Genomic DNA, 23,335 nt, shown 5'->3' on the forward strand with positions numbered 1-23,335 from the left:
GAAGTGTAGTTGATTTACAGTATTTCAAGTGTACAGCAAAGTGATTCAGTTATACATACATGCGTGTGTGTGTGTGTGTGTGTGTGTACACACACACACACACATTCTTTTCCAGATTCCTTTCCACTGTAGTTTATTACAGGATACTGAATAGAGTTCCCAGTGCTATACAGTAGGTCCGTGTTGTTTATCTGTTTTATATGTAGTAGTGTGTATCTATTAATCCCAACCTCCTAATTTATCCCCCCTCCCCCCGCCTTTCCCTTTGGTAACCATTTCTTTTCCATGTCTGTGAGTCAATTTCTGTTTTGTAAATAAGTTTTTACATTCTACATATAAGTGATATCATATGATATTTATCTTTCTCTTTACCTTTCTACTTATTTCACTTACTGTGATAATCTCTGTTTCCATCCATGTGGCTGCGGTTCCATCCATGTGGTTGCAAATGGTGTTATTTCATTCTTTTCTATGTCTGAGTAGTATTCATTGTATATATGTACCACATCTTTTTTATCCATTCGTCTGTCAGTGGACACTTAGGTCACTTCCATGTCTTAGCTATTGTATATAGTGCTGCTGTGAACATTGGGGTGCATGTATCTTTTTGTTTGTTTTTTAATTTATTTGGTTGCACCGGGTCTTAGTTGCAGCAGGTGGACTCTAGTTGTGGCTCGCCGGCTCCTTAGTCGTGGCATGTGAACTCTTAGTTGCAGCATGCACGTGGGATCTAGTTCTCTGACCAGGGATCGAACCCGGGCCCCCTGCATTGGGAGCACGGAGTCTTAAACACTGTGCCACCATGGAAGTCCCCTGGAGTGCATGAATCTTTTTGAATTAGAGTTTTTGTCTTTTCCGGGTAAGTGCCCAGGAGTGGGGCTGCTGGATCATATGGTAACTCTATTTTGAGGTTTTTAAGGAGCCTCCGTACTCTTTTCCATAGTTGCCATGAACTTTTAAAACCTCTTTATGTTATTTGTATTGCTTTTCTTTATGCCATATAGTTTTCCTCACATGACACTACTTTTTTTGCTAAATTTATCCCGTGGTGTTTTAGAATTTTTGTTGCTAATGTGAATGGGATTTTATTTTCTTTTTCCTTTCAACTGGATCTATGACAGGGAGAAAAACTATTGATTTGTATATACTTGTTTTGCTTCCAGACAACTTACTAAATTTTCCCCAGTTTGTCTTCCTGGCATAGAGTCAGATCATTTCCAATTAAAGGTAATTTTATCTCTTTCCAATACTTCTTCATTTTTTTCTTTTGTAGTACAGGTTGTTAGGACTTCTGTTGAAGTTATTAAACCTCTCTTAGGGGTAAAAATCACGTCCTGCTTGGAGTCGTAGCCTTGGCCATCCTGGGTCAGTCGCATAGTCATGTTTGCTCTTCACGGCAGAAGCTGTGGTATCAAGTGACTTCACAGCCAGGTTGTGCAGGCTCCTTCCTTGCCAGCTAGATTCTGAGCCCTTTAAAGTTGGGGACCATGCCCTCCCTGATTTTATGTCCCTCAGAACCCAGCAGAGAACGGGGCGCATAACAGGCACACGTTGGACTGTCAGATGTATTGAAGGTGCCCCCATTCTCTCCTTCCAGAGCCCCCACTTCTTCCTTGGAGCCATCTCTGCCCTGCGGACTCTACAGCAGATGACCAAGTGCTCTCTGCCCAGAGGGCCCTTCTCCCTTACCTGCCCAGCAGAACTTAGATTTTTTTTGAGCCTCTAGACCAGAGGAGTTCCCCTTCTCAATCTTTATCAGCATCACCTGGAGGGCTTGGTAAAACACAGATTGTGGGGTAACCCCCAGGTTTCTGATTCACTTCGTCTGGATTGGGACCCAAGGGTTTTGCATTTCTAACAAGTCTGCATGCTGCAGGTCCAGGCAGTGCAGTTTAAGAACCGCTGCTCAAGACTGGAGTTGGTGACCTCGTGGGTGGAAGGCTCAGAGTTCTTTGCGTGAACGAGGCAGATTCTGGTGCTGGTCCAAGTTCTGCTCATGTAGCTGGGTCCCCTTCCCTTCACCGGAGGGGTGTCTGCCAGTCCCCGTCCCTCCACTGTGATCCCCTACACCGAGTCAGGGTGTGTGTCGGGGGCACGCGGTAATCATCTTTCACTGGGTAGGCGATTCCAAGTGAAAAGCATTGTCCAGGCTTAACGAAAACTCACTCCCCTTTCCACCCTGTCAGCCTCTGCACTTAGATACCTTCACGAAAACAGGATCATCCATCGGGATCTAAAGCCAGAAAACATCGTCCTGCAGCAAGGGGAACAGAGAGTGAGTGACCCTCCAGGGCCTGGGGAGGACGGGTGGCAGCTGGGCGGGGGAGGAACCCGCTTTGTGTGTTTGCGTTTCTTTGCTCACATATTTGCTTTGATTCTCCGGGAATGCTTTTTGATTTGAAACGAAATTCCGCGAAAAGTTCTCACTTGCAGATTGAGGCAGGTTTGAATGGACCACATTGTTAGTCATCCAAGTTGCAGGAATCTGATAAGAAAAATAATGTTTGTCTTCCAGCTGACACCCCCAGCCTCTGGGACTTGCACTTCTTGGAAATGGGCTTTCTTTTCCGTCTGTTTGAGAGCCTCAGCTTTTGAAGCTGACAGGGAGTCCATCTATGAGCTGGTTCTGGGCGTGGCTGAGAGGAGGCATTTGGAGCTGCCACCTGCCCATGGGGCCTGGTCCAGCCCGCAGTTTCCCCAGAGCTCTCAGGGACCTTTTCCGGGGCCCCGCCGCTCGGCTGTGGGGTAACCTCCCCGCAGGGCTTGGCCCTGTGCTCTTCCTGGCCTTGTTTGTTCAGCTGGGTGACGGGCAGGGGCCCAGCTGAGTGGGATGCAGTCACTCAGCTCACGGACTGTCTGACCTCTTCCACGCAACTTCCTCCAGCATCCTAGGTGTGACCCACGCCTGTCCTAGCTCTCACCTTTGGCCCAGTTCACACTCATTCCTGTCAGTTCTAAGATTTGAGAACTAAAGGTATTTACTGGGAAGGAGCTGGCCTGGTCCTTTGTGTCTAGGTTTAGCAGTCCTGAGGGCTGCTGCGTGGTCTGCTAATTTTGACCTTCCTCTGGCAGTTGGTTGCAGAGCAAGGGAGAACATGTGCCTGGCGTTTTTACATTGTTTTCTTTTGCCTAAAGCTACCATGTCTAGGGCATTCTCCTGTGTATTTGGTGGTCCTTTGGAACTTAGGGTCTTGGGATTGGAAATTCAGAAATATCCTCTGCTCTAACAGAGACATCCAGAATTCTTGAAGGACAGTATACTCTCATAACCGTCAGGTTTCTCCTCCCTTTTTTTTCAGTTAATACACAAAATTATTGACCTAGGATATGCCAAGGAGCTGGACCAGGGCAGTCTGTGCACTTCCTTTGTGGGGACCCTGCAGTACCTGGTAAGAGACGGGGTTTCCATGTTTGTGTGTCAGTTTCTGTCCGATGGCTGTGTCTGTGGGGCTCTTCCTCCATCCTTGCCTTCTGCCATCTAAGTTTGCTGGCTCTTGGATGTTTCCTGGGTGCCTAGGAACTGTTGTATGAGGTCAGACTCATAATCCATTCAAGTCAGCACATTTTGCTAGCAGAGGCCTTATGGAGGGATGTGGTCATCTTCTCATATCAAAAGGGCTGTGCTCCCAGGCCCTCGTACGAGTCCCATAACCTCTCATGCTGCAGTATTTTGTCTGAGGACAAAGGGTTTAAACCAGGTTCTTGCTGGTCTGTAGGGGCCTCAGTTTCCACGCAGCATCTCGGGGGCCATGGAGGAGAGAGGGCTAAGCTTTGAGCTCCCACCCTTTCTTTTTGTTATTTGGTCTTAATACTGCGGTTCTATTTGAGTCACTCATTCATCCAAGAAATATTGGTCAAGTGTAGTTTTGGAGTTTAGGAGGAAAGCAGGCATCACCCTGATACACAAATAATGAAGAAATTACAATTGTGATAAATACTGCAAAGGGAAACTGCAGGGTGTTATGAGAATATATTTTAGGAAGACCTAGCCTGGTCTGGGACCTGAAGGATGAGTGGGGGAAAGGGGGACTGGGGGAGGGGGAGAGAGAGGAAGTTCCAGGTAAAGGGATAGGACATGGGAGACCAGAAGGTGTGGCAGGAGCCAGAGAAGAAGGAAGAGGGTATCTCGAGTTGAGGCTGGAGAGAGAGGTAGAGGACAGATTATTCAAAGCCTTGTTGGCTGGGTTAGAGATTTTAAACTTTATCCTGAAGCCTCTGGAGAGACGTGGAAGGTTTCTAAGTGTGAGAGGGATTGGGTTTACCTTTTGAAGAGACCATGCTTGGTACAGCGTGGAGGGTGAATTGCAGGTAGTGGGTGAGTGGTAAGGAGGCTGTTGTACTGAGCTGGTCCGAGCTGGTGGAGGGCCTTGAGGATGTAGAGGATGGTTCAAGAAATGCCTGGAAGAGACCCGGCAGAACTTGGTAATAGATTGTTTGCAGATGATAACCAGTACATGTTGATTAAAGGAGTCTACAATTTAAAAAAGAAAAAGGAAAAAAGGTTGAAAGCCACTGGGCTCGATGAGCTTAATTATCCTACGTGGTTCTCATACAGAAAGAGAGAAAGCAATTATTGAGGTCCTTTTGAGCGTATCCATACTTCCCACTAACCCCCCAACCAGGCAGTGGACTGCCGGTTTATCACCTGCCCTGGGGAGTAGAGGATTCAGAGCGGGGACTCGGGGCTGTGACTCAGCACGTGTGTCCACGTAACGTGACCCTGTGGGTCCTGCCCGGTGTCCTCTGGACCCCTCGTCAGCTCAGCAGCAGTTAGTGAGGACCCCAGGCTCTGACAAGGATGCTCGGCCAGATTGTTCACTTGCGGACCTAAAACTTCTGGCTGTAACCAGACACAGAGGCTGACCTGTGCGTCCCCACGCTTTTCCTCTTGGTTTGGACTCCGTGGTCCTCCATGAGTGTCATGCCTCCAGCCAGCCTGTGCTCAGTCCTGCCTCCACGCCTTCGCTTGTCATGGTCCTTTCTGGGCTGTCTGCCCTGAGGCCCTCTGATCCGTTCCCGTCCCACCTGTGCCGGGAAGCTTTCCTTGGTTGTCCCAGCCTCTCTGCTTGGGCAGTGGCCATGCATCTGGCCTTTCCTACCTGACTGCAACAATCCATCCCGCTGTCCGACCGCATGCTGTGGACCTCACCACTTTAGGGGACCAGCTGGCATGCAGTGCGTGTGCTGTGAATGGGTGTGCATGGCCGGGATCACTTTCCTTTGTTGTCCGTGCCCTGTCTTCCCCTCCCTGCACAGTGCTGGGAAAAGGATACACGCTGCACCCCAGTTCACCTAAAATACCCCCAGGCCCTTGTTTCAGCACCGGGACTGAATGAGGTCCAGAGAGATGTTCGGTACCACCTGCTGAACACGTGGTCACCTCCTCACCTGGAGCGGGGCCCAGGGAGCATGGGGCACGATAAGAGGCTGGGTGCCCCGCTCTGTGGTAAACCCTCAGATGGGGAGCAGCTCAGGTGTGTCCCCACATTGTCACCACAGGCCCCTGAGCTGCTAGAGCAGCAGAAGTACACGGTGACCGTGGACTACTGGAGCTTCGGCACCTTGGCCTTCGAGTGTATCACGGGCTTCCGGCCCTTCCTGCCCAACTGGCAGCCCGTGCAGTGGTGAGTGAGGGCTTGGGGCGGGCCGGCCGCCCAAAGCGGGGAGTGTGCCCCTGTCTTTGTCAGATGTCACCTCACCTGTGCTGTCTCACTGGGCGCCCCAGGCTGGGCCTAAGACACCTGTGACCTCTCACCCAGAGGAAGTCCCGTTAAGACCTGGCACGTGGGCAGTCTGAGCTCCAAAAGCCTGGAAAGATGGAAGGTTGTTAAGTGTCAACCTGGATTCTGAACCTTAACAGCTTTAAATCCAGTACTGTGTAAATGACTGCTCTGTGCAGGGCAGGAGGTCATTGTGTTTACAGAGTGTGTGTGTAGTGTACGCTTACACTGAAAACACTGTGCATTGGTAAACAAACAAATAGCATGTTCACATGACAAATTATGAGCTGTATTTACATGAAAATTTATTGTTGACAAATTTTACTGTTTTTAAAAGCGTCAAAAAGTGGCTTAAAATGTGAACTGAATACATTTCCAAAAAGATTTTCTAATAAAAAAAGTCAAAGGATACAATTAAGTTTTTAAAAATTACTCTGTATTTTGAAACTTCTTTTCTGATTATAATACTAACGTGTGGTTCATTGCATACATAAAAGTTAACCATTACTGAAATGCATCATTTAAAAACTAACATCCCCCTAAATCAGTTAGGATTCATTCAAAATGATTCCTTGAGAGACCACACACTAATTGAAATGATGCTACTGTTGTTCAACATTATTTTTTTATCTCCAGTTTTTATTTTTTGGAGCAGTGGTAAGTTCATGTGGTTCAAACTTCAGAGTATAAAAGTGAAAAGTCATGGTTCCTCCCCACAGGCATTTGGTCCTTTTGATCTTGGGTCCACCTCTGAGGATGTCTTGTACGTGTACAAGCAAATGGGCATGTACCTGTTTGTTAACTCATTTATGTATGCCGCCCCATTTTACCTCAGTGACAGTGTAATATGCACACTGCCCTGTACGTGCTCTTCCAGGATTTTTACACTGAGAATTTCCTCCAACTGCTGTGAACATATCTCTGTGTCTCCAGATTCTTCATTGTGCCTGTGTTTATTTAAAAAACAAAGTAGGTTACCCTACGTACTCTCATAGAACCTGCCTCTCAAACTTGCTACCGAAAATGCTTTCTGTTTTTCCGTGTTCTTTGTCACGTCTGTTTGCTGTTCCACTGTAGTTGGTTTAACCTGTTCCCCATTACTGGAAGAATCAGTGGTTTATAATTTTTACTTCTTAAAATAACACCAAGAATAACATCATTGTAGGGAAATCCTTGTATGTCTGCAGTTATTTCCCTGGGATAAATTCCTAGCAATGGGATCAACAGATCAAAGATTATCCGCATTTTAAAGGTCTTCCATGTGCACTAACAAATTGCTCCACAGAAAGTTTGTATAAATAACGTTTCCACCAGGAACGTACGAAGCTGCCCCTTTGTGGGTCCACACTGGCTGTTGTCACGTTTCTCAGTATCTTTCTGAAAGTAGCGAAAACATTGACTTTTTCAAAGGACAGGTACTTACATCATGAGATTGTTTATTTATAAGTCTAAGATGTAGCCTTTGAAATCAATTCCAGAAGAGTAGTTTTGTGTGACGCGGTCCAGTTCAGTCACCGTTCACATGCCAGACACTGGAAGAGATGAACCAGGCATGGTCCCAGCTCCTGAGGAGCCTGGTGACATGGCAGAGAGTGCCCTCCTGTGGGGACTGACTTTAGAAGAGGCAGCACTCCTGAGCTGGGTTCTGGAGTGTTGAATTAGCTCATTACATTAGAGTCACACCTTATCATGTAACCATCATGACAAAAACTTTAAATTTCTGTACATCTATAGTGTTTTTAACTAACCAAGGAATTACTGCATTCTTTTCAGTTCAAATGTCGAGCGTTTCCATTATTTATAACAAGATGAGTTAAAGTCCATTAGAACTAGAAGAAGAAATGCTATTTGAAGCTATCTCTAATGGCTTGGCATCTTCATAGTAAGTTTTTTGTCTGCAGAGCCAGCCTCTTGTACGGAGCTGGGAGGCCGGGTGACCACTTGCAGGTGGACATCTCTGAAACCTAGTAGCTGTGAGACGTGTCTGTCTTGTCTGCCTTGTAATGCCTCAGGCAGCTTTAGCAATTTCACTCTCATCTCAAATGGCAGGTAGATAGTAATTTCAGGACAAATGCAATTTGAGCTTTATTATCCTGTCACTGAGCTACTGTGAAGTACATTTTAGGACCGGCCTAAGCAGTGAGCATTTCACTTACTGTGTCCTTTTCTTTATCTGTGGTTTCCCGTTGACAGACCGAGTTTCTGTCAGAGGACCATCCCATTGTGTGTAATGACAGCCTGACGTAGAGCAGGCAGGTTCCAGCTGGACCCCAGCTCTTCCAGGCTACGTGTGCTCCACATGGTCCGGTTCACCCCTCGCCAGTGAGGCTTCAGGGCTAAAGCATTTTGCATTTGAATTTCTTACGTGTTTTTGAAAAGGAAGGATATAGACATTTAGACAGAGTAGAAGGAGCACCAGACTTTGGATCTGAGGCCCCGGTGGTGTGACCTTGGGCAGGTCACCTGATCTTCACTTCCTTACCGCTGAATGGGTGGCTGAAAACCATCTACCACATGGGGTCATCGGGCAGAGAAGGGCATGTTCACAGTCAGTGCTTGGTTATCTGTGAAGCATTATTCAGACTTACGTCATCACCCTTGTCACCGAGAAGATTTGAAACCAGTTTAAAAATTTGCTTCCTTCAAATACTATTTCAGATACATCAGAAGGGTCTCTAAGTTGGGAAATGTAACTGTTCATTCACCATCAGAAGTAACGCTTAGCCACATGCATTAAGAGGGAAGTGTGTGGTGCGTGCAGGTTTCACGTGAACAGGATCCTCATGCAGTGATCTTGGTGTGCACGTCCTAATTTCATCCTCTACCAAAACGTGAGAGTTTTGTGTTTGATGAAAAGTAGAAGAAAGATAAGGATGAGCCAAGGTGAGGCCAGGCATCAGCAGTACAAGCCTGGAGGTCATTGACACTCACTGGGCAGTACTGACGGCCTTAAACTCTCGCAGAAGCATCCTAGCAGGACGCAGACGCACTGGCCGGCATCCCAAGGGGTTGACTAGTGACCTGGGGGCATCCCGTCCAGTTGTCAGGTGGAAGGCTACCGGTGTAGAGGGGCTGTTGGCTGCTGGGTGATGCAGGGTCATCACAAGCAGCGTGACAGACCAGGCCCTGCGTCCGCAGGCACTCCAAAGTCCGGCAGAAGAGTGAGATGGACATTGTGGTTAGTGAGGACCTGAACGGAGCCGTGAAGTTCTCCAGCTCGTTACCCCACCCGAGCAACCTCAACAGGTACGGCCCCAGGCCTTCCCCTCCGCGTCGTGTCCTTCCTGTTTTAGAAATGGATGTCAGAGCCGACGTCCTGGTAGCTCTGACATCGGGACATCCTGCTGTGGCCGGCACCTGGCATAGTCTATCGCAGTGTTAAACTTAGAACGCCTTCCCCCCCGACCCCATCTAGAAGTCTTCTCCTTCCCGAATTCACACAGCAACCTGTACCTTTCATCACTCCAAGAAGCTTCTACCTCGTGTGACATTTGGTTTTGCAGAGGGTTTACCTTCTGGTCAGCTGTAAGCCTTTGACCGCCAGGGGATTGCGTTATTTCTCTTTGCCTGCAGCCTAATCGTGTGTTACTGTCAACAAACAAACCTTTGCGGTTTGAACAGGCACTGCCGTCTGGTCTTAGAGCCAGAATATTAGCAGTCAGGTAATCCTATCAGAATTGGGGGCTAGTACAGAGGAAAACTGCCAGGCGGCCACACACAGCTGAGGAGCACGGAGCACAGTGACCATGAGTGTTTGGAGGATGGGGAGAGAGGTACCGAGCGGACTAGCTGCGCAGGATGACTGGGTGGGCTGGAACTTTCTGGAAGAATCTGGAAAGACGTGCAGGACAGGCATGGGGAAAGATGGGGGGTGGGGGTGGGCCCAGGAGAGGCAGCTTGTAGTGGTGCTGGCCTCTGCAGGGCTTTCTTGGGGGCGTGGCAAGGGCCTCTGAGGGTGCCGGCAGGGCCCCGCCGGGCCGGGAGAAGTGAGAACTTTGTCATGTGGACCCCCCGAGGGGTCACCGGGGTGACCGACAAAGAATCGGCAGCGAGGGGTCTGGACTGTGTGGGCGGTTCTCCTGAGGTGGGGCGGGCCTGGGAAGCACATAGGAAGCTTCCTGAGGTTCTCCCACAGCCATCTGCCAGGACGCCCTGATGTGAGGGTGTTGGCGCGGATCCGGGAGGGGTGAGTGCCTGAGTGAGTCGTTTTGTTGGAAAGGCTCGTCCTTCCTCAGGTTAGTTCATCCTCAGGGATCACTTTGGCCCCGTCTGCGTGATGGTCACGTGCGTGTGAGGTGTGAGTGCCTTTCAGTTCCCACGCGGGGCCCTGAGGCTGGCTCTGGGCCCATACGCACGCGCGCGCGCGCACACACACACACGCACGCGGCCCCCTCTTCTCAGCGTCCTGGCCCAGCGGCTGGAGAAGTGGCTGCAGCTGATGCTGATGTGGCACCCCCGACAGAGGGGCACCGACCCCGTCTACGGGCCCAATGGCTGCTTTAAGGCCCTGGACGACATCTTAAACTTGAAGGTGAGCTATGCCAAGTTAGCCCAAGGCTGCGAGCCATCGGCTGCCCGACCAGTGGGCAAACGCAGGCTCCCATGAGGGCATCTCCACATGAGAGGATGATGGGACCCCTTGCTGACTGTTGTGGGTCGCGAGGTCGTAGCTGTGGACGGACAGGAGTGGGAAGACCCCTGGTGTGGCCCAGCGCTGGCCTTCCTCCCCAGGCCGGGCCTCTGGGAGGCTGGGAGGTGTGGGGAATAGCAGAGGATCCAGGCCAGCAAGCGGGAGTGTCAGGTGGTTTGTCCTGGGTTGCGTTGCAGCTGGTTCATGTCTTGAACATGGTCACGGGCACCATTCACACCTACCCCGTGGCAGAGGACGAGAGTCTGCCTAGCTTGCAGGCCCGGATCCAGCAGGACACAGGCATCCCTGAGGAGGACCAGGAGCTGCTGCAGGAAGCGGGTCTGGCCTTGACCCCCGACAAGCCCGCCGCTCAGTGCGCCTCCGACGGCAAGGTGAGACCGGCCTCCTGCAGGCGCCCCAGCCCCACCCGACCCCGGAGAGCTGATCGCCCATCCCGTCCCACTCCATCGTGCCAGGCAGTCTGTTACCACGCAGGGCAGGCGCCTGCCTGTTTTGAGGTTGGAATGCGAGATCCCGTGAACCTGATAGGAGACCTGAGCCACCCGCGCTTCGCCTGTCCCTTCCAGGCCACTGGGAGTGCCTTTCTGTTGCCGTTGCTGCCAAAGTGATGCTTCATGTTTCCAAGTCAACCAAAACCATGTTTGACACACCTCGTGTGTGCAGAACCGTGCTGACAGTTGCACAGAAAGAGCTGGAAAGTTAATGCAGGAGAGACAGGCACTGGACAGTAAAGCAAACCATCTAAGTTGCACGATAAAGACAATCAGAGAATAAAACAGAACAGAGTAAGTTGTAGATGAGGTTTGCATTTGGGAATAAGTGTAAAAGGAACAGCCAAGGGAAGTAGAGGCCGCGGCCCCTAGGAAAGGCTCAGTGGGCGCCCGGCACCTGCTCTCTGAGGACGGTGCTGTTGGGACCCTCTGAAGACTCCCCCCTTGTTGCTTGAGAAAAGGAGGGGCTGGGTCCACGAGGCCTCATTTTGCTCTTGTCCCTTTGCAGCTGAACGAGGGCCGCACCCTGGACATGGATCTCGTTTTCCTCTTTGACAACAACAGGGTCGCCTATGAGACCCAGATCTCCCCACGGCCCCAGCCTGAAAGCGTCAGCTGTATCCGTAAGAACAGCGTGATCTTTTTAAAAGATAATTACTTACAGTGCTTGGGACGAGGCTGGAGGGAGAGCCCTGGACTGAGGGAGGGGTCGCCCCTGAGAAGATGAGTCCCTCCGGCCCTCAGTCAGGCAGCCTTCCTCACTTGCACCCGCGAGGAGTAGCCCAGGTGAAGAGAGGAAAGGACATCCATCTTCAATTAATGTCAACCTCATTTAAACAGAGGACAGACAGGCCGCTGAAATTCAGCCACGTGACCATTTTCTTGATGTTTGAAGTCGTCTTCATATTTTAATAATCGATACGTGCACACGATACCAAAAAATCAAAAAGACTGTACGGTAGGCAGTAAGTGCCTCTGTCTCCCCAGCTCCCCCGGGAAACCACTGCTGCCTGACTCCTGGGGTCTACCTTCCGGGGTGTTCTGTGCATCTGTAACTTTTGACGTGCCTGTGCTCCACCAGGGCACAAAAATGTCTGCGACGGTAACCAGGCCCAGCAGCCAACATGGTTGTGTAGCAGCAGAGCATTGCATAACGGCGCAGTGTAGGTGTGCCTGCGAGCTCCGCGGGCAGGAGGCGGGCCGTCGCTGGCGCCGCTCCCTGACGGTCGTGTGTGTCTCTGGCCAGTGCAAGAGCCCAAGAGGAGCCTCCCGTTCTTCCAGCTGAGGAAGGTGTGGGGTCAGGTCTGGCACAGCATCCAGGCCCTGAAGGAGGACTGCGGCCGCCTGCAGCAGGGCCAGCGCGCCGCCATGTACGTGCCCGGTGGTTCGCCTTCACTTGCTCGGAGCTGCCCGGTGGCCCGGCCGCAGGACGGTGGCAGAGGCGAGGGCCCAGGGGTGGCCGTTGGGAGAGCGAGCAGGGGAACGCTGGTCTGGAAGGGTGGGACGGAGGGAGGCTCCGTCAGACCCGACCAGGCCAGTGTGGTCAGCGGGCGGCGCTGGGGCCGCGGAAGGGCTTGCTGCGGCGTGGGTCGGCCAGCCTCCCCTGACTGTCCTGCCGGGCCGGGCTGACTCTTTCCCCGGGCTGTGGCTGATTTGGGTCGCTTCGTGTGGTACTTGGCCTAACTCCAGTTTGGGAGCAGAACCTCACCCGTTGCCGAGGGCCAGGAGATCGTCGTTACGGTTATAGGTGGCTGCTCTTGTTGCGGTTATACCAGTTACAGCGGGGGCCTGCCGTCGTGTTTGAGCTGGGTTTGCTCTTGTCCGGGAACTGGCACTTGGAGGCCAGAGACACCCCACGGTTCTGTTTCTCGGGGTCCCTGCAGGATGAATCTGCTCCGGAACAACAGCTGCCTGTCCAAGATGAAGAATTCCATGGCCTCTATGTCTCAGCAGCTCAAGGCCAAGCTGGATTTCTTTAAAACCAGCATCCAGATTGACCTGGAGAAGTACAGTGAGCAGAAAGAGTTTGGGATCAGTGAGTATACTGTTTGTGATGGGTCTCGAGAGGCCGTTCCTTTCTTCTTCTTTCCGAGATGTCTTTTGTCCCCTTGCCATTGAATCGCTTGTTTTCTGTTTGGGTTTGGGGATGTTTTCGTTTTGCTTTAATTTTATTTTCCTTCCATTTTTTTTCAGCGTCAGACAAGCTGCTGCTGGCCTGGAGGGAGATGGAGCAGGCCGTGGAGCTCTGTGGACGGGTAGGAGGCACCCTGGGGTCCCCAGGCCGGCCAAGGGCGCGAGCCTCTTCACTGCTGTCCTCCCCTTTCTCACTGCGCGCTCGGTCGAGCTTGTATGTCGAAAATGAGATTTTCCTCTCCCAGCTCTCTGCCCTCAGCTAGGACTTGCTGGAAAGAAGGGGAGAGGCAGGGGGTGGGGGACACTGCAGGGGGCCCTGCCGTGGCAGGTCCGGGAGCTGCACAGATTGGAGTCAGGATTACTACGTGAATTGTCCTCTTTCCACGAGAAGGGGCCTTGGATGAAGGAGCAGCACGCTGTCTCGTCGGAGGTTGTCCTAACCTCCTTGGGACAAGAAATCCCCAGGAAAGAAAGGGTCTAAGGGGCAAGTCGTAGGACAGTGTAAATCAGATGCCACTGAAAAGTGTTGATTATGAGGCCAGGGTGTGACGTGGCAGACCTCATACAAATGGAAGACTGTGGTCTCCAAGGCTTTTTCCTGGACTTTGTCACCATTTTCCCTGTGAACTTGGGCAGGGAGTTTCACCTCCGTGTCTTAACATCTTTTTCTATAAATCAGTACCGATATGCCTCCTTAAAGGTGGGTGTCCATCGGCAGTACCTTGTTCAACCACAGGGACATGAGCGCACCCCCAGTCTTGGCACTCGTGGGTGTAATCCCTGAGATAATCGACGAAGTTGGAGAAGAGAATGTGCCCCGGCCACTTCTCCACGCCAGGACGGGGCCAGGCCCCGACCTGCTCTGTCTCCTCTCACCCTAACGCAGTCCTTTGAGAGCCTAGTTTACGGTGGAGAAAACTGCAGCGCAAGGTCAGATAACCTGCCCGAGGGCCACACAGCTGGCAGGTGGCCGACCCCAGATCCGACTGCAGGGCTCCAAGTCCGGGTCCCTTCCGGCTGGTCAGCTGAGGGTCTGTGGTGAGGCCGGAGGGCTCCCCCGAGAACCCCGTGTCTCAGGAGTTTCTCGCTGCGTCCTTGGCCTCAGCACCGCTCTTCCTTCAGGAGAACGAGGTGAAGCAGCTGGTGGAGCGGATGATGGCACTACAGACGGACATCGTGGACCTGCAGCGCAGCCCCCTGGGCTGGAAGCAGGGCGGGACGCTGGACGACCTGTGAGTGTGTGTGTGCGCGCGTGCGCGTGCGTGTGTGTATGTATATGTGTGTGTGTTGTGTGAGAGTGAGCCTGTATGGGAATGTGTCTGTGTGTGAGTGTGTCTCTCTTTGTGTGTGTGGGTATGAGTGTGTGTGTCGGGATGGTTCAAGTGTGGTCCCGGTGGAGCCCCGTGGGCCCGTTCCCCCTGGAGCTCGGCCCCTGGGGGGTCATCTCAGCACATGCAGAGATGAGCACGGGCACACCTCCGTCACTCTGAGCCTCACAGGATAGAGAAGCGATGTCTGACCTCAGAGCTATGGGGACCAGTTCAGATAACGCCCCGAGCGGTGGCTCGTGAACTACGGAGGCTGCCGTCCCAGGAGCCTTTGCTTGACCAAAGTATCAGATTAGACGCCAGGGCCGCCCCGCCCACCCTCACTCGCTGTGGCCCGAGGAGCAGAAAGCAGAACAGGGGAGGAGGCTGGCAAGTCTTAGAAGGTGGGATCTGGAAACTTCATTTGAGTCTCGATCAGGAACTTGGCCTTGGCTCCGGGAGTGGGGGAGGGCGGTGCAGGGGGGTACCTAGGCAGGGCAGCCCCACCTGCAGCCCTGGGGGCGGACAGTAGGGGCAGGGGAGCCTCGGGGCCCCGCAGGAGCTGCCTCCTTGGGGCTCAGCCGTGTCCTCTGACGCTTCTGCTGGGATTCCTAGGACCAGGCGCCGAACGTCAGAAATTTAGTTATTGGTAGTCCATGTTTTCTCAAGTCATTTAACCCTTTATTCTCCTCTGGTTTTCAAACACAAGTCACCCCTGAGAATGTCAGCCCGTCTCACTGTGTTAGGGGCACGGGGAGGGTGTCTGTGCCTGCTCCTGGGCTTGAGTTTTCGGGGGCCGCGTTCTCCGGGCTCAGGTCCAGCAACAGACTGCACCCAGAGTCCCGATGGCAGGAGCCGGGTGGGCAGGGAATTCAGAGGAGACTCCTGTCCTGAAGATTCTCACTAGACCTTGGAGGTGTTTGAGTTTTGGTAATGAGGCGAGCCTTCCCTTGTCATGGGTTTCACCTGTAACATCACCAGGAACGATCATTTGCTCCAGTCGGGATGTGCTGCCCGTCTGGCTTCTAGAAACGAGTAGTCCTGCCGGCAGGAGTTGGCCTCGGCGCTTCAGGTGAGCTTGTTGACCTCTGCTCGATGCTGACAGAGCTGCTGTCTCGTGTGTTTCAGAGAAGAGCAGGCGCGGGAGCTTTACCGGAGGCTGAGGGAGAAGCCCCGAGGTGAGTGGGCCACCTCCCGGGTCCCTCGCTACCCGGGCACCAGGCCAGCCCCCCGCGGACCGTGCGACCCCGTCCCTCTTTGCAGACCAGCGAACGGATGGCGACAGTCAGGAAATGGTGCGGCTGCTCCTGCAGGCCATCCAAGGCTTCGAGAAGAAAGTGCGAGTGATCTACACGCAGCTCAGGTATCGGGCCGCCTTCCTCCGGCGGGCTGTGTGCGAGGCCTCGCCCACTCGCCTGAGCCCCGGGACCTCCACCTGCAGCGCCGAGCGGAGCCTTAACTGCCGGGGCTGCGTCCTGCCTCCTCCGACCCACGTGCCGCTGGAGCTTGTCATGTTTGTTCTTCACAGCAAGACTGTGGTCTGCAAGCAGAAGGCTCTGGAGCTGCTGCCCAAGGTGGAGGAGGTGGTGAGCTTAATGAGCGAGGACGAGAAGACTGTGGTTCGGCTGCAGGAGAAGCGGCAGAAGGAGCTCTGGAACCTCCTGAAGATTGCTTGTGTGAGTGACCCTCGGCGGGGCCCTGTGCTGCCGTCCCCAGCCCACGCACCCGGCGTGGGGACCGCAGGGCCACCACCAGCGCTCCGCTGCTGCCGCTCCCTTTCCACTTCTCTGCTCCGTGACTTGGTGTGAGTGCGGAGGGCCGGGGTGGGCGCCTGTGTCCTTGTGTTATTGTGCGGGTGGCGGCTGTGATAAATTATCACAGTTATTCTCACGGTCCTGGAGGCCAGAAGGCCGCCATCCGGGTGTCGCGGGGCCAGGCTCCCTCTGGAGGCTGGAGGGGAGAATCACTCCTCCTTCCTCACCTCTTCTTCCATTTCCGTGGCTCTCGGTGCTCCTTGCCTTGTGGCAGCATCCCTCCAGTCTCTGCCTCTGTCTCCACGTGACCCTCTTCTCTGTGTCTCTTTTCTGAGTATCTCTTGTAAAAACACTTGTCGCTGGATTCAGGTCCCACCCAGATAGTCCAGGGTGATCTCATCACAGGCTCCTTAGCTACACCTGCAAAGATCCTTTTTCCAGACGAGATCACATGCCCAGGTTCCTGGAGATCTGCATGCAGCCCCAGCAGCACGTGCCCGTGTGGCCTGGTGGGTCCTGAGCTGTGCCTGTGCCATGCAGCACTCAGCCCACACTTGCTGTGCCCGCCGTCTCAGCGTAGCTGTGATCCCACTGAGTGTTGCTCAGAGAGAACCCTCAGCACAAAAGAGAGCCCAGGACAGAGAAGGGAGAAGAGCCGGGTAAAAGCTGTGTCTTGGAAGCGAGCTGGTGGGACAGACCGCGCTGTCGTGTGGGCTGCAGGGAAGTTGAGGAGGTGACAGCAGAGCGACTTGGTCACGGATCAGGGGAGCACGGCTGCATAAGGTGGAGTGGCCACTGCAGCCTGGGGCGTCAGAACACCTTAGTCTCCTTCTGTCCCGCGGATGGTGCGAGTCACAGAAAGTCACTTAGGACCTTTGTGTGTCTGTCTTCTACTTGGAAAGAGTAAACACACCTTCCTTCTAATTTCCTTGTAGGAGTTTGTTAAGCGACCCAACTAATGAAATAGAGCCCTCAGATCTCTCTGTAGTTAGAATCTGGTTTTTTTAATAGATTTATTTATTTGTTTATTTATTTTTGGCTGCATTGGATCTTCGTTGCTGCACGCAGGCTTTCTCTAGTTGCAGCAAGCAGGGGCTACTCCTTGTTGCGGTGCACAGGCTCTAGGTGCACAGGCTTCAGTAGTTGTGGCACGTGAGCTCAGTAGTTGTGGCTTGCGGGCTCTAGAGCGCAGGCTCAGTAGTTGTGGCGCATGGGCTTAGTTGCCCTGTGGCATGTGGGATCTTCCCGGACCAGGGGTCAAACCCATATCCCCTGCATTGGCAGACGGATTCTTAACCACTGCGCCACCAGGGAAGCCCCTAGAAACTTTTACCAAAAAGCACACCTATAGATACAGAAACAGTTTCTAAACTGAAATGCAAACCATCAAATAGCGATGTTGACCTATTTCTCCAGGAAGAGCCTGTGTCTCGTGGCCAGTTGTCTCACGAGAAAATACCCTGGTGTGGTGCCTGGGACTTCCCCGGCAGTCCAGTAGTTAAAGACTTCACCTTCCAATGCAGGGGGTGCAGGTTCGATCCCTGGTCAGGGAGCTAAAATCCCACGTGCCTCTCAGCCAAAACACCAAAACATAAAAAACAGAAGCAATATTGTAACAAATTCAATATAGACTTTAGGAAGGGTCCACATAGAAAAAAAAAAAAACTTGAAAAAAAGAAAATACCCTGGTGTGAATGCAAAATTTGAAACATCTGTTTGCTCCAAAACTGCTGACTCTCTTCCTGGTTTTGTCATCTAGAGCAAGGTCCGAGGTCCCGTCAGCGGAAGCCCAGACAGCATGAACACGTCCCGCCTGAGTCACCCCAGCCAGCTGCTGTCGCAGCCTTGCCCAGCCCCTGACAGCTTACCCGAGGCCGTCAAGAGGAGGTGCGTCCCCCTTCGCCATGCCCAGTGCAGGAGTCAGGGGTGTGTCGGTCACCCGTCGGCGGTTCTGTGCGTGTTCCTCCATGTTTGTTCCCTTTGCCGGGCGCTGTGGGGACAGATGTGGTGTTTTGCTCTCAGAGCTCCTCCTGGCTTGCTGACTAAGGTTTCCTTGTCTGAGGTCGCGTTGCTCGTTGCTGGATGGGAACCTGGAAGTGCTGGCCAGTCCCTGCTGTCCTCTAGTCCACCCGTCGCGGTCTGCTCGTAGAACCAGGTCCCTGCGGGCGTGCCCTGGCCGCCACGCCTGAGTCGCGTGTCATTGGTCCCTCCCGTGGCCTCTCCCTGCCCCACTCATCACCTGCACCCCTGCTGCAGAGCTGGGAGCAGAGCCCCAGAGCCCTTCCAGCGAACTTTTCCCTCCCTGCTTCCCCCCCAGTGCTGCCTCCAGGCCCCTCTGGTCAAATCAGCCTTCACAGGAGACCATTTAGATCGAGTTATTCCTCAAGTTATTTAGGGAAAAGCCATGGCTTCCTGCTGCCTCAGGGTCCACGCCTGAGCTTTCTCAGGCCTTCAAGCCACCTCCGCAGTCTGACCCACTGCTCCGGGGCAGATTCCTGGCTCTGCCGTCAGGGGTCTTAAAGTCTGGTCCAGACCAGCAGCATTGGCGGGTTCTGGGTACTTGCCAGAAATGCAGATTTGGGATCAGGAGCTCGGGGTGGGGCGGAGCAGTCCTGTTTAACCAGCCCTGGCTGACCCTCCTGCAACCTGAAGTTCCAGAACCTCGGCTCCGCTGACGCCTTTCCCCGGAGCCTTCCTACCTCTGCTCCCACCTCCTCCACGGCCCTGGCACACGAGCACAGGGATCCTTCTCCTCCTGGACCACCTATGGGTTTTTTTTGTTTCTGGTTCAGTCTCACATTTATTCAGCACCTTCCCTTTGCTGGGCCCCAGGCACTGGAGACAGTTAAAATCGGTTCCTGTGGGCAGATCTATAGAATGGAAAATACATTAATGATTGCCGAGGGCAGGGGGCGGGGCAGGAATGGGGAGTGACTGACAGGTACAAGGTTTCTTTCTGGGTGATGAAAACATTCCAAACTGGATCACCAGGATGGTTGCACAGCTCCATAAATGTACTCGAGCTATGGAATTGTGCACCTTAAATGGGTGAACTTTAGGGTTTGTAAATTTATCTCAATACAGCTGTTTTTAAAAATCCTGTTCCTGTACTTAGGGGGTTTGTAGCCTCTACTGTTTTGGATTTTTTATTTTTAATTTTTAAAAATTTTTTATTTTTTTTTTGCCGTTTGGCTGGCGGGGTCTTAGTTCCCTGACCAGGGATTGAACCCGGGTCCTCAGCAGTGAAAGCGCAGAGTCCTAACCACTGGACTGTCAGGGAAGTCCCTGTTTTGGATTCTTAATTCTCTCCCCAATTTACTGTTAGCTCCTTGAGGATGGTAACCAGGTCCTGCGCCTCTCACGGGGCCTCTGGGGCCGGCCCGGAGCCTGGAGCCTGGTTAGTAGTCCATGGATGAGTCTGGGCAGCGCTGTGCTCTGTTCCTTCCATCAGTGCCCCCTTCACGGTGAGAGGAGGGGATCGAGGGCCCTTCCTCCTGGATTTGTCACTCTCTTTCCATGATATCCTCAAAGCTCTGGAGAAGTCGTCCCGGGGGCACAGGCTGCTGTCTGTGTCTCCACGCCCTTGAGCCAAGGTTAGAAAGGACAGATGGCTCGCTCTGCTCTCCTCTTTCTTACCGTGGCGGGTTCTCAGGGGGACACGTGCATTTCTCATCAGAGAGAAGGAGAGAGCACCGTAAACAAATCAGTTCCCAGAACTTGCTTCCCCCAGATCTCAGCAAGCTGGGGACATCTGGTGACATTGCATGGTGTGTATATTTTTGTCCATTTCAAAAAGTGGAAAACAGGTGGTTTGGGAGAGATCTTCAGATTATGGCAATTTGGAGAGAATCTCGTTAAGTCAGAAAGAGCTTTGTTATTAAGCCGGATCGCTGCTTTTTCACATGGTGAACAGTGATGCTCGTAGCTGGATTCGAGCTTCTGTAACAGCACTTAAGTAGACAGATGAAATCGCTTAGGCAATAACATGGTGTTTTAAGACACTCAGCCTCAGAATAATTATTTAATTTTAAAAATCTTTCCAGAAGCTCTTTAGCGTATTTGTAAGCGCCTTTGAAAAGTTAACATTGACCACGTTCTAATAATTCAATCTTCTTTTTAGCGAAGACCTTGTGGCTGAAGCACACACTCTGTGCACCCAGCTGGAAAACGCCCTACAGGACACCATGAAGGACCAGGACCAGAGCTTAAGGGTAATGGCCCGTGGGAAGCCCCGCCGCCCCACGCCCTTTCTTTCTACAGCAAACGAGAAAAAGCAGATCGAAAGGCGATGCCGTGCTCCTCGATCGCAGGGTACACTTAGGATTTTCTAGTACATGCTTCTTATTCCCCACGATAACAATGCTGATGCCTGTTGAGCGTGTGCAGGTACTTAGTGCGCATTACCTCATTTCATCCTTGCTACACTCGCTGCTTACGAAGAAGGTAGCATCACTGTGAGAAGGCCTCTCCCCTGCTGCACCTTCTGTACAATTGCCGGGCATCTGTGTGTGGGGTGCAGTGCTGGGCTCCGGGAACAAAGCAAGAGCCCATCACCACCCCGCCTCTCAGGGACTCGGGGCTTAGCAGTCCTAGTTATAGGGAAGCTGACCTAAAGAAAAACGAGTCCAGATGCAGGTACGTTGAGACAAAGCTGAAATTGCGGAGAGGATGCTAAATCATCCGCTAAATCATCCGCTTAATCATCCGCTTGGCTCTCTGGCCTTTTCCTGCCGATACAGTCACATGCTGGCGTCTCTGCAACTTCTGATTTGGGGGAAGAATCAGAGGGGATACTGCTCATTGTAACCACTTCTTATTTATTCAAGTGTCCTTTTCTGGTTTGGGGCTTTCTGTGTCTCTTCTTGCTGTTCTTCCTCCTCCGAGCTGTGTATACTTGGATCCTTTCACTGCCCGTTTGCACTTCTGCCAGATGAAAAGGAAGTGTGACCAGGCCATTTCACCTGGTGAGGTTGGAGGTCGAGAGCTGAGATTAGCCCAGGGTACCAGCTGCCCACAGTGAGCGTGAGTCAGTGCTGTGAGCTGCAGTAATAATACTTAAATCACCTTCCCGGAATCTCAGGGCTCCAAGCCCATCTGAAGAAAAGCTCCGGCATGGTTTTGCAGACGTAGCTCTACCTCAGGGGTACCCTGCAGAAACAAGACTGTCTTAACGAGAGGAATTCAATTTCCCTCTAAACTGTGCTGGTTGCCTCCCGAAGAAGGCAGTGTCTAGGTGGCCACGGTGTCTTTAACGTGCCCGTTGACTTTCAGTCTCTAGACTGGAGCTGGTTGCAGTCGGGGGAGGAGGAGAAGCACAGCCTGGAGCGGGCCTCCTGATGGTGGGCGGCCCTGACCCTGCCAGGCTGCCTGGCCCGAGGCCCCCGGGGCCCCGCCGCGTCGCGTCCGGTGTCCTCGGCACCCAGATGGAGATCTCGCTTCCCCAGCAGCCATGACCATCACCGTGGACTGAGGGTGCAGCCCTCCGTGGCAGTGCCAGCAGCTTATCTGCATGCTGGACGTCCTCCGCCACAGAGGCCCAGCAGACGAGGATGCCGAGCGCGGCGTCTGGGGAGGTGGAGCCACGGCAGCCACTGCCTCTGCGCGGAGAGAAGTGCTCCGAGTACAGTGGCTCCACAGACCACCAGCCATACGTCAGACTGACTTTTAGGACGAAGTATGAATGGCACTTGGTGCTAGCTGTCCTCTCCTGACCCCTCCTGATCTCCAGAGGCCTCATCCACCTGTCTTCACAGCTAAGGTTTCATCTGGATCCGGCTTCTCTTGAAACCATGGATTCGGCCCAGCCCGGTTCTCCCTCCTCTTCTGACTTCACGGCTGCTAACGTTTTCCTTCTGCCTGCGACCTTGGGCCAGGTTGGGTGAGTGCTGCTTTCCCCGTCCAGAGTCTCTCCAGCCAGAGTGAGTCGCTAGTGCCAGGAGGGGAGAGTGTCTCCCTTCCTGTGGGTCTCAAAGAGTCCCCAGGAGCAAGCTGCCATGGAGAAGAAGGAAAGAAGAGGAAGATGTCTGTCAACCACCAGCTTGCTGACCCCTGTGCCCACACCCCCTGCCCCTGGGTGCGGCAGGGTGGACGGGGCAGTTCCCATCCCTCGTGTCATCCAGCGGTATTATTAAGTGGATTTATATTTAAAAAACAGATTCTCTATTTTGTAACATGATTCAAGTCCCACAGTCTATTTTTATAATACCTCTGGTTGGGACTTCTGAACTCAAAGTCCAGCTTTAATGGAAAGTTTTATGAAATTGAGTGGTGCCTGATCAAACAGTGCCAGAGCACCAGCAAGGCCTCTTGGACGTTTCACAAAAGTTGCTGCTTCCTATAACAGCAGGAAAGCAAAGTGAGTTCATATGATAACAAACAGGCAAGTCTGGTTGGAGAAGAAAGTGGGACGAGAAGAGTTTCACAGAGTGCCTTCCATGGAGGCGGTACAGTGGGTTCCGTGTCAGGGAAGTTGGGGAAACGCTTCATGCTTTAACTGCCTCTTGGAGATTCACCTTGTGCACTGGTTTATTAAAGAATCTGAAAGATCTATAATAATAAACTGGCTTAAATCTGCCTAAATCCACTGTTTACCCAACTCATTTGACAGTAGAGCCTTTTTTTTTCTCCCATGTGCATGTAACATTGATTAACATCCCAAAGAACTGAGTTTGATAAAGCGTGATTTTGGAAACACTGGTGAGGAACACAGTGGGACATTATACCAGAAAGGTAGGCTGGGACGGGGTCAGATTAGGGAGGGAATGAATGTGGAGTTGAGAGTCAGGGGCTGATTTTATAGGCAGTTGGGAGCCACTGAAGAATTTTGAGCAAGGAAGGACATTACCAAAGCTAATGTTTAAAATGAGTGATGTAACTGGAATATGCTAGTTGGTTGAAAAAGCGAAAATTCTGGAGGTAGGACTTCCACTTCCAAAAGATGGAGCAGTTGTACTTTTTTCCTATTCCTCCAGCTAGTACAGCTGAGATCCTTGGACATTATTTATAAACAAAGATAAGAAGACCCCAAAAGGCAGTGAGAAGGAGGCAGACCAGCTAGGGACCTTGGCCCTGAGCTGTCATGTGGTGGTGAGTTGCCTGGGTTTTCCTCTTGCCTCCTGTGTCCCTGACGGAGGCTGGAGATGCCGACCAATGGCACAAACAAACAAGCTGCTCTCCAACTCTGTTAGATTCCTAGGTCTGCTGTAACAAGTCACCACAAACTATATGGCTTAGAACAGACATTTATTCTCACAGGTCTGGAGGCCAAAGTCGGAGATCA

General features: G+C 52.4%; 1 protein-coding gene across 2 annotated transcripts in view; it reads left to right on the top strand.

Annotated features, from left to right (window-relative positions):
* Positions 1-22,635, top strand: part of IKBKB (inhibitor of nuclear factor kappa B kinase subunit beta) — a 47,371-nt gene extending 24,736 nt beyond the window's left edge. Inside the window, exons 6-22 of one of the 2 annotated variants that reach the window (XM_082680498.1) lie at positions 2,187-2,275; positions 3,300-3,389; positions 5,500-5,624; positions 8,859-8,966; positions 10,122-10,251; positions 10,548-10,742; positions 11,371-11,485; positions 12,109-12,232; positions 12,746-12,897; positions 13,056-13,117; positions 14,118-14,227; positions 15,431-15,480; positions 15,566-15,665; positions 15,831-15,978; positions 17,816-17,943; positions 20,177-20,267; positions 21,328-22,635. In XM_082680498.1, the coding sequence (XP_082536624.1) occupies positions 2,187-2,275; positions 3,300-3,389; positions 5,500-5,624; positions 8,859-8,966; positions 10,122-10,251; positions 10,548-10,742; positions 11,371-11,485; positions 12,109-12,232; positions 12,746-12,897; positions 13,056-13,117; positions 14,118-14,227; positions 15,431-15,480; positions 15,566-15,665; positions 15,831-15,978; positions 17,816-17,943; positions 20,177-20,267; positions 21,328-21,393 (1,883 nt within the window). In that variant the 3' untranslated portion in view covers positions 21,394-22,635. Of the gene's footprint in view, positions 1-2,186; positions 2,276-3,299; positions 3,390-5,499; positions 5,625-8,858; positions 8,967-10,121; positions 10,252-10,547; positions 10,743-11,370; positions 11,486-12,108; positions 12,233-12,745; positions 12,898-13,055; positions 13,118-14,117; positions 14,228-15,430; positions 15,481-15,565; positions 15,666-15,830; positions 15,979-17,815; positions 17,944-20,176; positions 20,563-21,327 lie in introns of those variants that run through there. The other variant, XM_082680497.1, reaches the window with a different exon arrangement.
* The last annotated feature ends 700 nt before the right edge of the window (positions 22,636-23,335 follow it).

Source organism: Grampus griseus (genome assembly GCF_964374135.1).
Source record: "Grampus griseus genome assembly, chromosome: 21".
NCBI classification, from domain to species: Eukaryota; Metazoa; Chordata; class Mammalia; order Artiodactyla; family Delphinidae; genus Grampus; species Grampus griseus.